Source organism: Balaenoptera physalus, assembly GCF_965194825.1.
Source record: "Balaenoptera physalus genome assembly, chromosome: 11".
In the NCBI taxonomy this organism is placed as follows: domain Eukaryota; kingdom Metazoa; phylum Chordata; class Mammalia; order Artiodactyla; family Balaenopteridae; genus Balaenoptera; species Balaenoptera physalus.
In genome coordinates this window covers 44,792,039-44,805,500 of record NC_138896.1, presented here as the reverse complement: position 1 = coordinate 44,805,500, position 13,462 = coordinate 44,792,039, and the positions used below count along the sequence as shown (strand labels likewise).

The window sequence follows — 13,462 nt, the reverse complement described above, 5'->3', positions numbered from 1 at the left end:
AAAATGAGGGCTGGCCTCAGATCTCACTGAATTACATTCTTCTGTGGTTCTGGAAGAACATACCGGCATTGGAAAAACTGAGGGATCATTGATATTAAAATGCATGTTAGCTACTTAACCCATTAGGTCACAGAAGGCCTTATTTTGCACAGAAGTTTAACTGGTAATTCAAAGAATCAATACGTTCAGAAATAAATTTTAACTGATCAGAACACGGGGGAAAAACTTACTGCAGGCCACCTTGTTACTGACCCAACTGCAGAACCAAAGCTACAGTACTGTCAGAATATGGGCAGAAAGTGAACTGATTTCAGGCTAGATGAAAATGTCTTAAATGTTTCCTGTAGAACTAAGATGAAAAGGGGCCAATATATCTTTCAGTTTGGGAATTTCCACCATTCCGTTAGTGTCACAATGCTGAATTGTAATTTAATGTGAAATCACAAAATTCCAGGACTCTTCTTAGGCTAGATTTGCCAATCTCACCGAAAGCCTATAGTCTAAAGAAGCTTTTAGGCCCTTGGAGTTTTTCTAAGAAAGGTCAGGCTTTCAGATATGTAACTTCTCAAACTAGAAATGGAATTGGCTCCCAATGGTAAGAATAATGGGCTCTCAGTTTCATTTAGAATGTTAGCAGCTACAGATCTTCAGTCATCCTTCTTGAAGCACTTGTTGTGATTACCCTGGATTAACTTCTATATTAAATACTACTAAAGAGTAATATTCAAGAGTCCACAATGAGAGCAAATGACCAGCAAGAAAGTGTATCCGCTCAGTTATTTGGGGGGAGAAGCATAGGAAAGTCCTAAGAAATATATTGGGGAGGGGAGAGTCTCTATTTGCCTCTCTCTGCCTCTCTCTCTCTCTCTCTCTATATATATATATATATTATTTTGGCTGTGGCACATGACATGCAGGATCTTAGTTCCCTGACCAGGGACGAACCTGCACCCCCTGCAGTGGTAGCGTGGAGTCTTAACCACTGGACTACCAGGGAAGTCCCTATTTGCCAATATTTTAGATCACTTCTCTGAGTCAGTTTTTCTTCCATACCCACCCCCTCCCATTAGGGAAGTTTGTGGGGTCCTAACAATTAAGGAGAAAGCTGTAAAGCCAGAAAAGGTTGAAAAGCAGATTCTAGTTCAGTCCCTATGAAATTTTTTTAACTAAAATGATGGTTTTAAAAAATGGGAACCAGAGGTAAGACTCCAATGACATAGTCCAACATACCAAAATCCGTGGGTGATCAGGAGTTGGAAGGTTACAAAATGAGGGCCACACTGGGTACAGGAAGGAAAGCTGTTCCAGAACCTCAGAAGCCAGGTTAATATGGCCTCTCCCTGCAACCCTATGCTCACCCCTGGACACTATGAAATTCTTATATACAAAGCAAATTTGAGTTGTGTCCTAGAAATGGCAGCAGATTAAGGATACTGGTTATATCTGAGTGCACATGTCCATGAAAGCTAAGCATATTTAGGAGAAAATAAGCAAGAATTCTTCTGTTTTAGAGGACAATGTTTATCTTTTAATGGAGCTTGGCAATTACAGCAAAAATTCCAAGTCCAGAAATAGATAACTTGGGCGGGAAGGGAAGAGGGCTTTCTTCTGGTATCTAATCTGTAATAGTGGGATTCAGTGGGTCTCTATAATTGGGGAAGGGGCAGTGGAGGAAGAAAAGCCTGATATAGGATTCCCTTATTTTGTCAAGTAAGGGTATTTTTTAAAAAGGAACTAATATCAATGGGCAGCACTGTGTCTTTTCATTTCATAAGAATGAAGACACAAACTTGAGCTAATACTTCAAAATTTCCCTCAGTAGTCTCATTATTGAATAAACTTAACCTTGTGAAAACTAGTTGCACTGTCCTGATTTTTCTCTTTTTGCTACAGACGAATAACCACTTCAAACTTGAAATCAGTTCAAGTGAACGTGAAACCAGTTCTGACCATGAACTCACAATCTTGCTCATAAAAGATCATCAGGAATAACGTCCAATGAGAATTCCACTACTTAGGCAAAAATTTTACCAAAGCAATTAATACCTTCATATACTAATCAAGTTTAATGAGCTAACAAAGATTTCCTGGAAACTATTAAAATTTCTAACATTGCTATGAAACTGTGATCTGCTATGTGAACCATAAAATAAATGCATACCAAATCTTTAAATAAGCAAATTAATGACACAGCACAAAATCCCACTTGTCAATGAAGCTGTAACGTATATAGTTCAATGCCTTTTTTCCATATCATTTGTATTTGTTTTTAAGTGAAAATGACCCCATTTTTTGTAAAAATATTTAGAAGAAACCAAATCTAGAAGGCTATAAATCAAAATGTTAACAGTAGTTATTTCTGTCTAGAGGGTTTCTCCTTTTTTAATCTTTATTTTCTAATATTTCTGCATTAGAATATGCTATAAAATTGTTAAGAAAATTTTAATTACTAATGAACAAGACTGTATAAAGACAAAAAGTCTCGAGAATCTCAATCTTTTGTTTGGAAATATAATGAATTTGGCTTAAATCACTACTTTTTGCCTTTCAAAAATATAAGTTTAACATCTATCCTTCATAAAAGCAGATGGAAATTTTGTCTCTAAAAGGAACATAATCTTGTATTTAACTTTTTCCCTCCACGTTTCTTTTTGTATCTAGAAGTGCAATGACTGGATTACATTATTGCCCAAACATAACAGAAACAGATATTAATCAAGAATTAGGGCAAGCCATTTTCAGTTCAACAGGCTGAAAAGAATTCCTGAAACAACTGCTTTACTTCATACAAACTCCAGTTTCAAAGCCTGCTTCTCATTGCCCATCCCTTCAAAGCTTGGGTCTGTAGTTTGGTCTTATGAGGTTTACACTCCTAGAATAAGTTTTGTTTACCAGAATCCCCTTGTACCCAACTTATAACTGAAACCACACCCCAAATAACATTTTGAAAAGCAACAATTTTTCTCAAGAATTTTATATTCCAATACAGATAGAACAGAAGAGATAAACACAGCAAAGCTGTACAATATTTATTTACCATCTCCAGCAGCAAAGGTTTAAAACCAGGAAACAACCCTTTTGTACAAAGCAATCTCCTTCCCACCCCCAAACTGGTTATTGTTTACAAATACAAAGTACATGGAACATACGCCTTATATGAACAAATTTTAAAACATACATATAGATATACACCATTCTGTAAAGTACTACTCAGTGAAGAAGGCTCGTACCACCAAACCTCTTCAATAAGATTCTTCCTACGATGTCTTTTGGGTTAATTACCAATATCTGTATTTGTAAAACTCCCCTCCTAGGCAGAATGACTTTCTCTTTAGACACAGGACCCCCCCAACCCCCCAAAAAACAACCTTGGAACTTAGGAGACTTTTTTAGTATCTCCTACTATGAAGCTGTGACAAAACAAAAGGGAGTTACAATGTTTCAACCCTGAGTGCCACTGCCCTACCTCTGGCACAGTAAGAAAAGAAAGAATTGTGGAGAGAGATGAGAAAAGGTGAAAGTGGCAACCAGAGCAAGGAAGGAAACTTAAAGCAGAGAAAAAACAAAAAGGAAGTTGACAAAACATGCTCTAGGTGCTGCTGGAGATGCCAGTGGCACAAGGTTCACAGGCCCTGTGCAACACATCTCCAATCTCCAAAGAAGCAACATTTTAAAGAAATACCTTCATTTTCTCCAAGTCCACGCTCAAATTATCTGTAAGCCAATGCACAGGGAAACAGGCCGCACTGAGCTGCAGTGAGGACCATGGCCCTCAGATGGTCCTGCAGTGTGCACCTGCCCGCCGTGATGGGATGCCCCTCCCTCTTTAGCAGCAGCATCCTGTTCATCACCAAAGCTGTTCTCCCACAGGGCCCCAGTTTGTTGTCACTGCTGGAGCCGTCCCTGGGGCTAGAGGTGCACTGATGGAGAGCCTTCCTCTGGCTCAGTTCAAGGAAGAAAAGGAACTGCCTAGATGCCCATAGTGGACAAAGAAGCTTCTAGGCAGACTACTTCTAAGACCTTACAAGTAATGGCTACATATCTTAGTACGCTTGGAATAGGTAGGAACCAATACATTCTCACGTACATTTATCCTTTCTTCAACCTGATCTCCTCCAATTGCGCCCACAGCAGCTGTTCCTTACGATGCTGAAAAGCCAGATACACGATGTTTCCCACACTCATGCACACACTGATTCCTTCACCTGAATGTCTGGCTCCTGTTTCTCCACTAGCCCAGGTAAATCTTCTCCAATCACGTTCCAAACCACAGCTCGAGCACCTGGTAAGAAAAGTTTTCCTGGACCACTTCAGATGGCCCTCTCTTTTGTTCCAACCTCATCATAGGCGTTCCTCTAAATAGGACAATTACACTGTGTTGGTATTTCTTTCTCAAGAGAATATACCATCTCTTATTAACTCCCAGTATCCACAGACCTTCCTCATGGCCTGCTTGCACATAGCACGTACTGATTGTTTCCATCAGAGACACAAAATGACAAAATACCATCCATCAAAAATTGTATACACATACCTATACATTCTAGCTCTTCATTCTACATTTTTAGTTTTTTTCTTACTGTTTATTATGAGCATTTCTTAGCTTGCACTTAAGAGACTATTTTATTTTAAATACATCTTTCAATGACTTAATCCACTGTTGGGCTTGTATTATATGTAGCTTAATGGTTCAGCCTTAAAAAAAACTGTAAACAAGGGGAACATGATGTGATGACATGAAATGAACTATTATATACTATTAAATACATCTTAAAGTATATCTGTATGTATATCCAATACCATCCCACAGTTATAAGAAATCTACAAATGTGGGTAGAAACAGCAAAACCACTGAAGAAAGGAAATTTGTATCAGGCTTTGAAGTTCCAGGCATTATTACCTCATTTGAGAGTAGGAAAACTTAGTCTCAGAGAATAAGTGACTTGCTAATACTCAGATCAAGTTCTTTGGAATTCAAATACCATGTGCTTAGCATTCCACCTTCCTTTCATTAAGCCAGTATCCTCAAGACACCAGTTAAAAAAAAATTTAAGTGTATATCTGAAACAAAAAGCGTATAACAAACAAAAGAGGCACAACAAAGAAAAACACAAGCATCAAGAACCATGACTGAAATGATCAGCGCTGAAAATGAATGGGACACAAATAAGGAATCTATGAAACAGAAGCCAACGACAACACATCCAGAAATCATCTCAGTCCAGCACAGTGAAACCTCAATGTAAGAATGAAGGTTCGGGTTTCTGATTGGACAAGTGAAATAACCAGGAATCAGTTAATAAAGACATCAAGTAATAAGGGATAAGAGCCATAAACACAAAATCCAGGGAAGAAGGGTAGTTATTTGACAAATTATCTTCTCAGAGAGGTTAAGATTTGAGTGGCGCCTTGAAAGACAAAAGAAGGCCACTGAGTACAACATTGAATTGAAACTTGGAGGAACAGAGTGTATATTCAAAGCTCACCACTTGAGCAAATTGTTTAATATAAGTTCCATTTCCTCATCTGCAAAATAAGGGTGCATTTCTGCCTCAAGAGTCCCTTGCAACCAACAGACAGCCTGGTACATATACGCTCTGTCAATGGAGGTTCTCTCCTCTAATCCTTCCCAGGTAGGAAGATGCCAATTAGACCCAATACTATCAAAGAGCATCCAACATGTCAAAATATATTTCTGTCAAAAGCAAAAGAAAACAGGAGCTGTTATAAGCCATTAGGCAAAGACCAACATGCATTCAACTCTGTGCTAAGAATCTAAATGAAACTAATTACAATTATTCTCCCTAAGGCAGAAAGGAATGGGCTGCACACCTAAACGCAGAAAGCTTAATGTAATTAAATGTTTTTTAAAATGGAACTGAAAATTTTAAACTATGTTTAGTGACTTGGAAAATGTCTTTTTCCCCTATCATACACATCACTGTTGCCTCACTAAATAAAAGCAGTATAGATAAAAGGACCACAAACATAATTATTTTAGCACATCACTACACTGTAAGTCAAGGCAGTGTGAAACACAGTCATAACATAAAACCAGGAGTTAACAAGAGGTCTAACTGTAGCCCTTAAAATTGAATGCTGTGATAGAGCCACTTTTATGGGTAATGAAAGAAAACAGAAAGCACAGAATAGCTCATGGGGAAAAAAAGGCATATGAAAGTTAGTCTTACAAAGGGACTACTAACAGAACCCACAAGATAACACTTGAACCATTTAAGGTCAAAGAATTTCTTTTAATATTACCAGATATAAAGGATCTGCTTTCACTTCTACCAAGGAATACACTACTCAGGACTATTAGAAAACGCAATACAACTTGAGAGATCTCCAAAGTCCTAAAAGAAACTACAGACAACCTGAGAACTCTTACTGAATTGACAAGGCATCAGAAAATCCAATAGACCATTTGAAATAGACAGTTACCTCAACAAAACCAGTAAAGTTTTTACAACCTAGAAAAAAAACTGATTAATGTTAAAGATACAGTGTATGTCAGGGCTGTACTATAAATTAATGATGATGAACTTAAAATTTTTATTAGAGAGAAAAAATGCAATTGACCACAAACTACATATAATAATGCATTTGCACAAAGACTACACAGAAATGAGAAAATACTACTACCAGTAACCAAGAAGGCATTAAAAACTGATGAAAGTTCAATAGCCAAATAGTGTGAGACTGGACTGGCTATTTTTTTTTAAAAAGGACATTTTTAAGAGAAAACTAGAAAATCTCTTACAATAATGCTGAAGGCATTGTATTTAAACATAAAAAGCCACATCAAAATCCTGGCTAGTACAGACTGGTAGAATAAAAAATATAATCTCCATCAAAGAGATTAAGGAAGATCAGACATCCTTTTAGAAAGAGGTTTTACATAAAGGGGAAGAAAAGACCCAATACAAAGAATGAAATAACTGAGATGCTAACATCAAAAGGACATGGTTGGCCTGTGATCACTTCCAGATATATCCACGGGAAGCAAACCTAATTTTGAGTAGTATCTCAATGGTACCAAACACTACTATAAAAAAGGTTTCATTCTCATAAAGTCAAGCAAATGAAAAGACAAAGTAGTACAAAGATATCATCCCACTAATCAATACAAGAAAAAAAGATTTAATAAAACAATATTCTCATCATTCATCCAGGAAGAGACATTCCATAACATATTTTAATGGCTTACAAAACTTGTTATATCTGGATAAATAACTGAAAGATTTGCATTCAACACAGTGATCGTCATCCGCTTACTGACAACTTCCACCTGTTTATTTTCTTAAGTGAAAAATGAAGACCTGATTGGTGTAAACACTAATGAAAAACTATATAGAATAGGTCCAGCCAACTAAACGACAGGAAGGAGATGCATACAGATCTGACAGTCAATTACTGGACTAGCCACTAACACTAAGTAAGAATGGTAAATTTCAAAAGCCAATGGAACCTGAACAGTGCAAGTCTGGGCAAAACATGCCTCACATTAAAAAAAAAAAAAAGTTTTCAGTTATTGCAGTCTTTAAACTATTTCTACAAAGATCTAATCCATAATTTCTAACCTTTACCAGAATCCCAATTAAGTATGTCCTCAAGAATACTGAATGTGGCATTTAACTCTGTTCATCCATGTCATTTAACTCTGTATCCAAGTTTACAGCTAGAAGGGATTCTGGATTGCGTCGATTCCAACCTCCTTGTTTACGGTACCTGAGAGGTTATCCTGGATGGAGCAGGCCCTTAAGGACATTATCAATCAGGTCACTTAGGTATCATTCAGTAAATTATTAGTATAATAGTAATGTAATATACTAAACAGTACCCAAGTAGCCTGAGTTTATGCTCCCCTCAAAATGTCATTTTGAGGGCTAGGTAAATAAATGGAATTATACTGATAAAGAAGCTGCCACGAAGTAAATAATAATAATAATAATGTTTAAATGGAATTACACTGATAAGCTGTCACACAGTCTTAAAAAAAAAAAGATAAAGTGTCAACAAATGTACTCATTTTCCTAATGTCCTTGTTACTTATTACCAAGTAAACACACCCACTTATCAAATTGAAGTTGTGTTACCATGGCTAAGAACAAGGTTAGACATGAGACAAATGGTTCAATCAGAAACCTAGAACCTAGATATAGAAAACAAAGCTGCCTCAACGCCCAGAAAACTGAGCCAATCACTAAAAACTAAAATAACTACTGTGAAGTTATTTAAATAAAGGGGGAGGGACATACTCTACAACCTTCTGAAATGAATCAATAGTGCTGTAATGAAAACAAAGTAACATTCAGAAGGAGAGTACATTTAGATAGTGCAATTGTACAGAAGACGAATAAACTACAAGATAAAATAATCACTGTACAGAATTTACATAAATATCACCAGCAACATATGCAAGACATTAAAATGTTAAGTTTTAAACAACAGTGTGAAATTTAAAAAGGCACTTCATATAACAATGAATAGAAACAGCATTTCTGTGTACACACAGTAACCATGAGAAATCATATCATTTCCACATACATTTTATGTCTAGTCAAACAATAACATTTTAAAGAAAAAGGATCATTAGACGCATCCCTTTCAAGAACACCAAATCACTCAACTTGCGATGATTGCTACGCCTCCTAGAAGACCTAGAGCTGTTCAAACATCAGAGGCTGGCCTGATGGAGAATCTTGTTGAAGGCTCTGCAAATGGCAGACATGATGTGAAAACCTGTTATCTAATTATGAATTCCATACACTAACTGTGGTTGTCTATTAGGGCTGTTTCCCTACACCAAATCCCTGTTTTTAGTTTTATAACACCATCATCATTCAAGTATGCCAGAGAAAGACTTTAAACTAATTTTAAAAAACAGGTTAAGAATATTGTTTCTTCTGCAGTCAAGCACCCAATCTACAGCTAAACCTGCTCCCACACTTCAGTGTTCTGCCCCATTCCCACACAACTGCCGAACCCCTTCAGAAGCTAGCCACCTGACCACCAATTCCATGATATCTCAATACCTTTTTATTTTTAGGAAAGATCTCTGGAGATGCTTGGGCGTATCAATCAGCGAGTGGCAAAGCAATGCTACTTGTTGCTACGGAGCAACATAACACAAAATGAAGACAGCAGCAGTGCTGCTCTACAAACATTTAGGAAAGGAGGAGGTATACAACAACGTGAAGACAGTTAACACTACTCCACTATACACTTAAAAATGGTTATGATGGTAAATTTTATGTTATGTCTTTTCTTAAGCACAATTAAAAATTAAAAAATTAAAAAGAGCAGGTTAGGTGGAAATGCCAGAGCAGTTTCAGAGAATCAGGTCTTCAAGTAACATAATTTTGGTTTGAATTTTGGAAAATAAGAGTATCTCAAAAATCATCAAGTTGGTGACCCAGTATGTAATTCAGGGAAAGGATGGGAAGAAATGGAAAAGTGGGAGCAGTGCGAAGTAGCCTCAGATAACTGGGAACATCTATATGCAGCCGTACAGAAAAGTGTCAAGGTCTCTCTCTCCAGCAAGTTCCCCATGGCTAGTCCTTTCACAGAAGAAAACTACGGTGCTACAGCAAGGGCACATGAGACTGCTGAACTGGCAGAGCACACATCGTGAACTATAAAAATCTTCGTATGATTTCTTAAGCCCTTGTTTCTTTTTAGACAGTTATCAGTGCTCTTCTAGGGTTCAATTTGAAAGAATTTTTAGAGCACTGGCACGGACCTAAAACAGAAGTAAAACTTTGTGAAAAGTATAGAAAAATTACAGGTAAATGTTAACTCTAGATATGACTTGACCAAATGTGCCAAGAGGAGACTCTATCAACACTGCAGCTTAAGCTTCATCTACAAATAGGACAAACAGAATCAATACAGTACCCTGAAACTATCTGACAAAATAACTTCTTCCAAGTAGGGATATTTGCATCTTCGACCTCTACAGCACAAACAGGGAGAGGAAGAAAGTAAACAAAAAGGGTGCTGAATATGGTTATGATGAGGAGGGGGAATGGGCTTCCAATAAAATATTAAAAAGTGGGGCACCAGGGAAAACATCAGTTACCACTGTGCAGGAACCATGGCAAGAAACAGAACAAATATAAACCCGAAAACAGTGTCATAGTCCACTAAGAGTAGACCCAAAATACTACGGTCAAGCAGATGAAAAAAAAAAAAAAATGCAGATGTTCGACAAACCAAGAAATTACAAAATTATGAGTCTATTGATAAAATTTTTTTCTATTTGGCCAAGTAAATAATTCTAGATGATGTATTCAGACCCCTCCAATTTGGCATTTTCTCCAACACTGAAGTCACGATGTGAAGACAAGGGTCTAAGGGCTGGTCACTGCACAGCCACTGCCTCGAGATAGATACTGTAGGACATGTAACTGAGGTATCTGCTGCCAGTTCCAGTCTGATGGAGAAATCATAATGCGAAGAACCGAGAACAAAAAGATAAGTCATCTCTCATGGTAAGAGTCTGACTAGATTAAGGGACCAATAAACCAAGAACACACCACTGAAGTCTTGAGAAATCGTTAATGGACATCCAGAAAGAGAAGTGCATGAGATGTTCTCTCTACTACATCCACAGTTATGCTCTGAATCTGAAGGATTTCTCAGTAAAATCTAGACTGATGGCATCACTCTTTATTACAATCGGAGGACCAGATTGTCAGGCATGTTTGGAATTCTTGCTCTTTCAAGAGTTCAGATTTGCATGCCTGGATGGTGTAACATCCTTGATTTCCAGGGTACTAATGTGCATTATGTTTTTTGTATTTAGAGTGTGATGAATTACGGAGCTTAAAAGTTTAGAAGGTAGTCAAGGTCATCTTGGTGAAAGGCCCAGATTATCCTGTGAGAACACCGTGACCAGGTCTCACAGCTTGTGATATATGAGAGCTTGGCAGACTTAGGAGTGACAACTGCAGAGAATTCTCTCTGTGTAGCTTTGGGTGGTGAAGACAGTTACTGTGAAAGTTTCTACAGAGATGTCACAGGTAGGAAAGTCTTCTTCCAGCTGGTGTCCACAGTAGACCTGGGACATCTAGCCACCCCACTGGAAGTGAACTGGATTTTGCAAATTTTGATTTGAATTTTAGTTCTTGATACACAGCTTCAAGGCTGATTCTGAAGTCTCACAGAGCTTGACAGTAGTATGGACACTTGGTGAGCTGATCACCCTGACATAAAGAGATTATAACAGATTTGTCGTTTTGTGAAGATCTGACAAACGGAAGCCTAAACAAGGAAGCACGGATGACCTAAAAACGAAGGATCTGCCTCTGGTGTTAGAGATCTAGTAGTAGGTTATTTCCAGATCCAAAATCTCCTAGTCCTCAGTTTACCAGTGAGATTTTCCTGAGGGGGAAGAAATATTTATATTTTTCCTTAATCATAAGAGGATTCAGATTCCTGAGTACCCTCCTCTAGACTTATTTTGGACTAGAAATAACGGGTAAATCTTTGTCCAACCCTACTGAACGTCTCTACCACTCTCTTGGCCAAGAAAACATGAGTCTCTTTTTTACTTCATTCCAAAAGTCTAGAATTCAAATGTCAGCTGTGATCATTCCAGACATGCGTTCAGATTCTGAGGTGCCCTCCTACCTGTAGATCCTGTGTGGATGGGAGGAGCAAGCAGCACAGTTAGCATCTTGGACAGGTGCACTGCTGAACGTGAATGGGTTACTAATTCTTGTACCCATGGCGTTCTGGAGATTCTCCCTTTTTCCTGTATCTATAGGGGTGGTTTCGGGGTTTGTACCAATCCCCTCTGGAGTATCCTCTACTGTGATAATGTGCTTTCTGGTCATGACTATAGAAGTATCGATGTTGGTTATAGTATTTGCTGTGGTCTTTATAGTCATTTTCTTTTATACTGTTTTCTTCTGCAACTACAGCATTCACATCTTGTCCAAAGAGGGAAGTACCGTCAAAGGGCAAGTGTGAGATCTTCTCTTGGGTTTTCTTAGTGAGAGATGTGAGTCGAAGCCAAGCCTGCCTTCTGTAGTCTATTGCCATTGCCATAACTCTGACCACAGAGTCCATTATATCCCTAGTAGTACAAAGCTGCCAAAGGCCCGCATCCATACCATCAGATATTATACATCTTGCTTTTCCACGATCAAACTCTGGGTCATGGACCAGATCCTCCATGTCTTCCCAGAGTTTACGCTGATACTGAGTCATATAGGCCATGTAGCTAGCAGCTCGGGCTGCAATGGAAGCAGCATGGTAGAATCTACAACCCATGACCTCCATCTCTTTCGAGGTAGAATCCAGAGGTGATGCTGTGCTTCCTCTCTTGCTGTGCTCTAATGCTTCTACGATGGGGCCCCCGGCCGGTGGATTTGGTTGGAAAGGAGAGGTATCCTTGGCCACAGGATATACCCTGTGTCCCATGAAGGAGGAAGGATGGCAATCAGCAGGGTCTTTAAAAACCTCAGTGGTGGCGATTCTCAGAAGAGGATGCAGTGGAGGGACCAAACGTTTCTTAGAAGTCACACAATCAGGTTTCCCTTCGCATGGTTCTGCTTCGGACTGTAATGTGACTCTCTTGATAATACCTCTTTGTTCCATTCTTTTCAAAAGCCCTGTGAAACTAGACTGACTAGGGTCAGCTGGCTGCCCTTTGTTATCAGCTGAGGGGGATTTGCAGTCAGCTTCTTCTTCCACTGTGGATAAATGTTCTTCCTTGGAGGTAGAGATGTCCCAAGGAACCGAGGAATTCTCACTTGGCCTAGAATGATGAAATCGAAAACAGCTCCTGGACTGCAGATCACGTATCACTCGGGACATCTCAGCCACTTGTGTCTGGAGATAGAGGATGGCATCCTGTCCGTGCTGTGAGGCAGAAGACTCTACAGGTAAATCCTCCTTGACCTCTGAAGAGGCCAAAGATTCTTGGGGGACCAGAAGTGGAGATGAAGGCAGAATCTGGCAATTCTGTGATGGCTTAAGCGTCTCTGTCTCAGAGATCTTAATAACTGAATTACTTTGATCACTTTTCTGGTTCTCCAATGGGTTCTCAACAGAAGAAGGTTGAGAAACTATCCTGTGTGGACTGCTGGTACAGCTCCCAGAGGAGGAGCTGCTGTCTCCACTGGGAAGAGGAACACTGCAGCTAGAGCACATTTCTGGGCGATGACTCTCAGAGGATGGCACCTTAGACTCAGGCATTCTCTGGGTTATCCACATGAACAAGAAAACCAAGGAAGAAAAAAAATATGCTTTTAATATGTTAACTTTCAAGTGCAGAGATGCATGTCCAGTAAGTAGAACTCAATTTTTAAAATTATTATAATTAACAATGAAACATACAATCCACTTCAGGTCAGCAAGGGGACCACAGAAGTCAAATCCACAAATTTCACTACCCCAAAGGCCCAAAACCAACTACTGGCATTAACCTGGCACTGTGTCTATTTAAAAG

The 13,462-nt window shown here is 38.7% G+C and overlaps 1 protein-coding gene across 6 annotated transcripts in view; it reads right to left on the bottom strand.

Moving 5' to 3' along the window:
• Positions 1-13,462, bottom strand: part of ZNF451 (zinc finger protein 451) — an 86,366-nt gene that overhangs the window by 64,456 nt on the left and 8,448 nt on the right. The window contains exon 4 of one of the 6 annotated variants that reach the window (XM_082414292.1): positions 3,015-13,212. The exons of the other annotated variants lie outside the window; for them this stretch is intronic. Coding sequence (XP_082270418.1) covers positions 11,719-13,212 — 1,494 coding nt within the window. The 3' untranslated portion in view covers positions 3,015-11,718. Of the gene's footprint in view, positions 1-3,014; positions 13,213-13,462 lie in introns of those variants that run through there. 6 annotated transcript variants of the gene reach the window in all.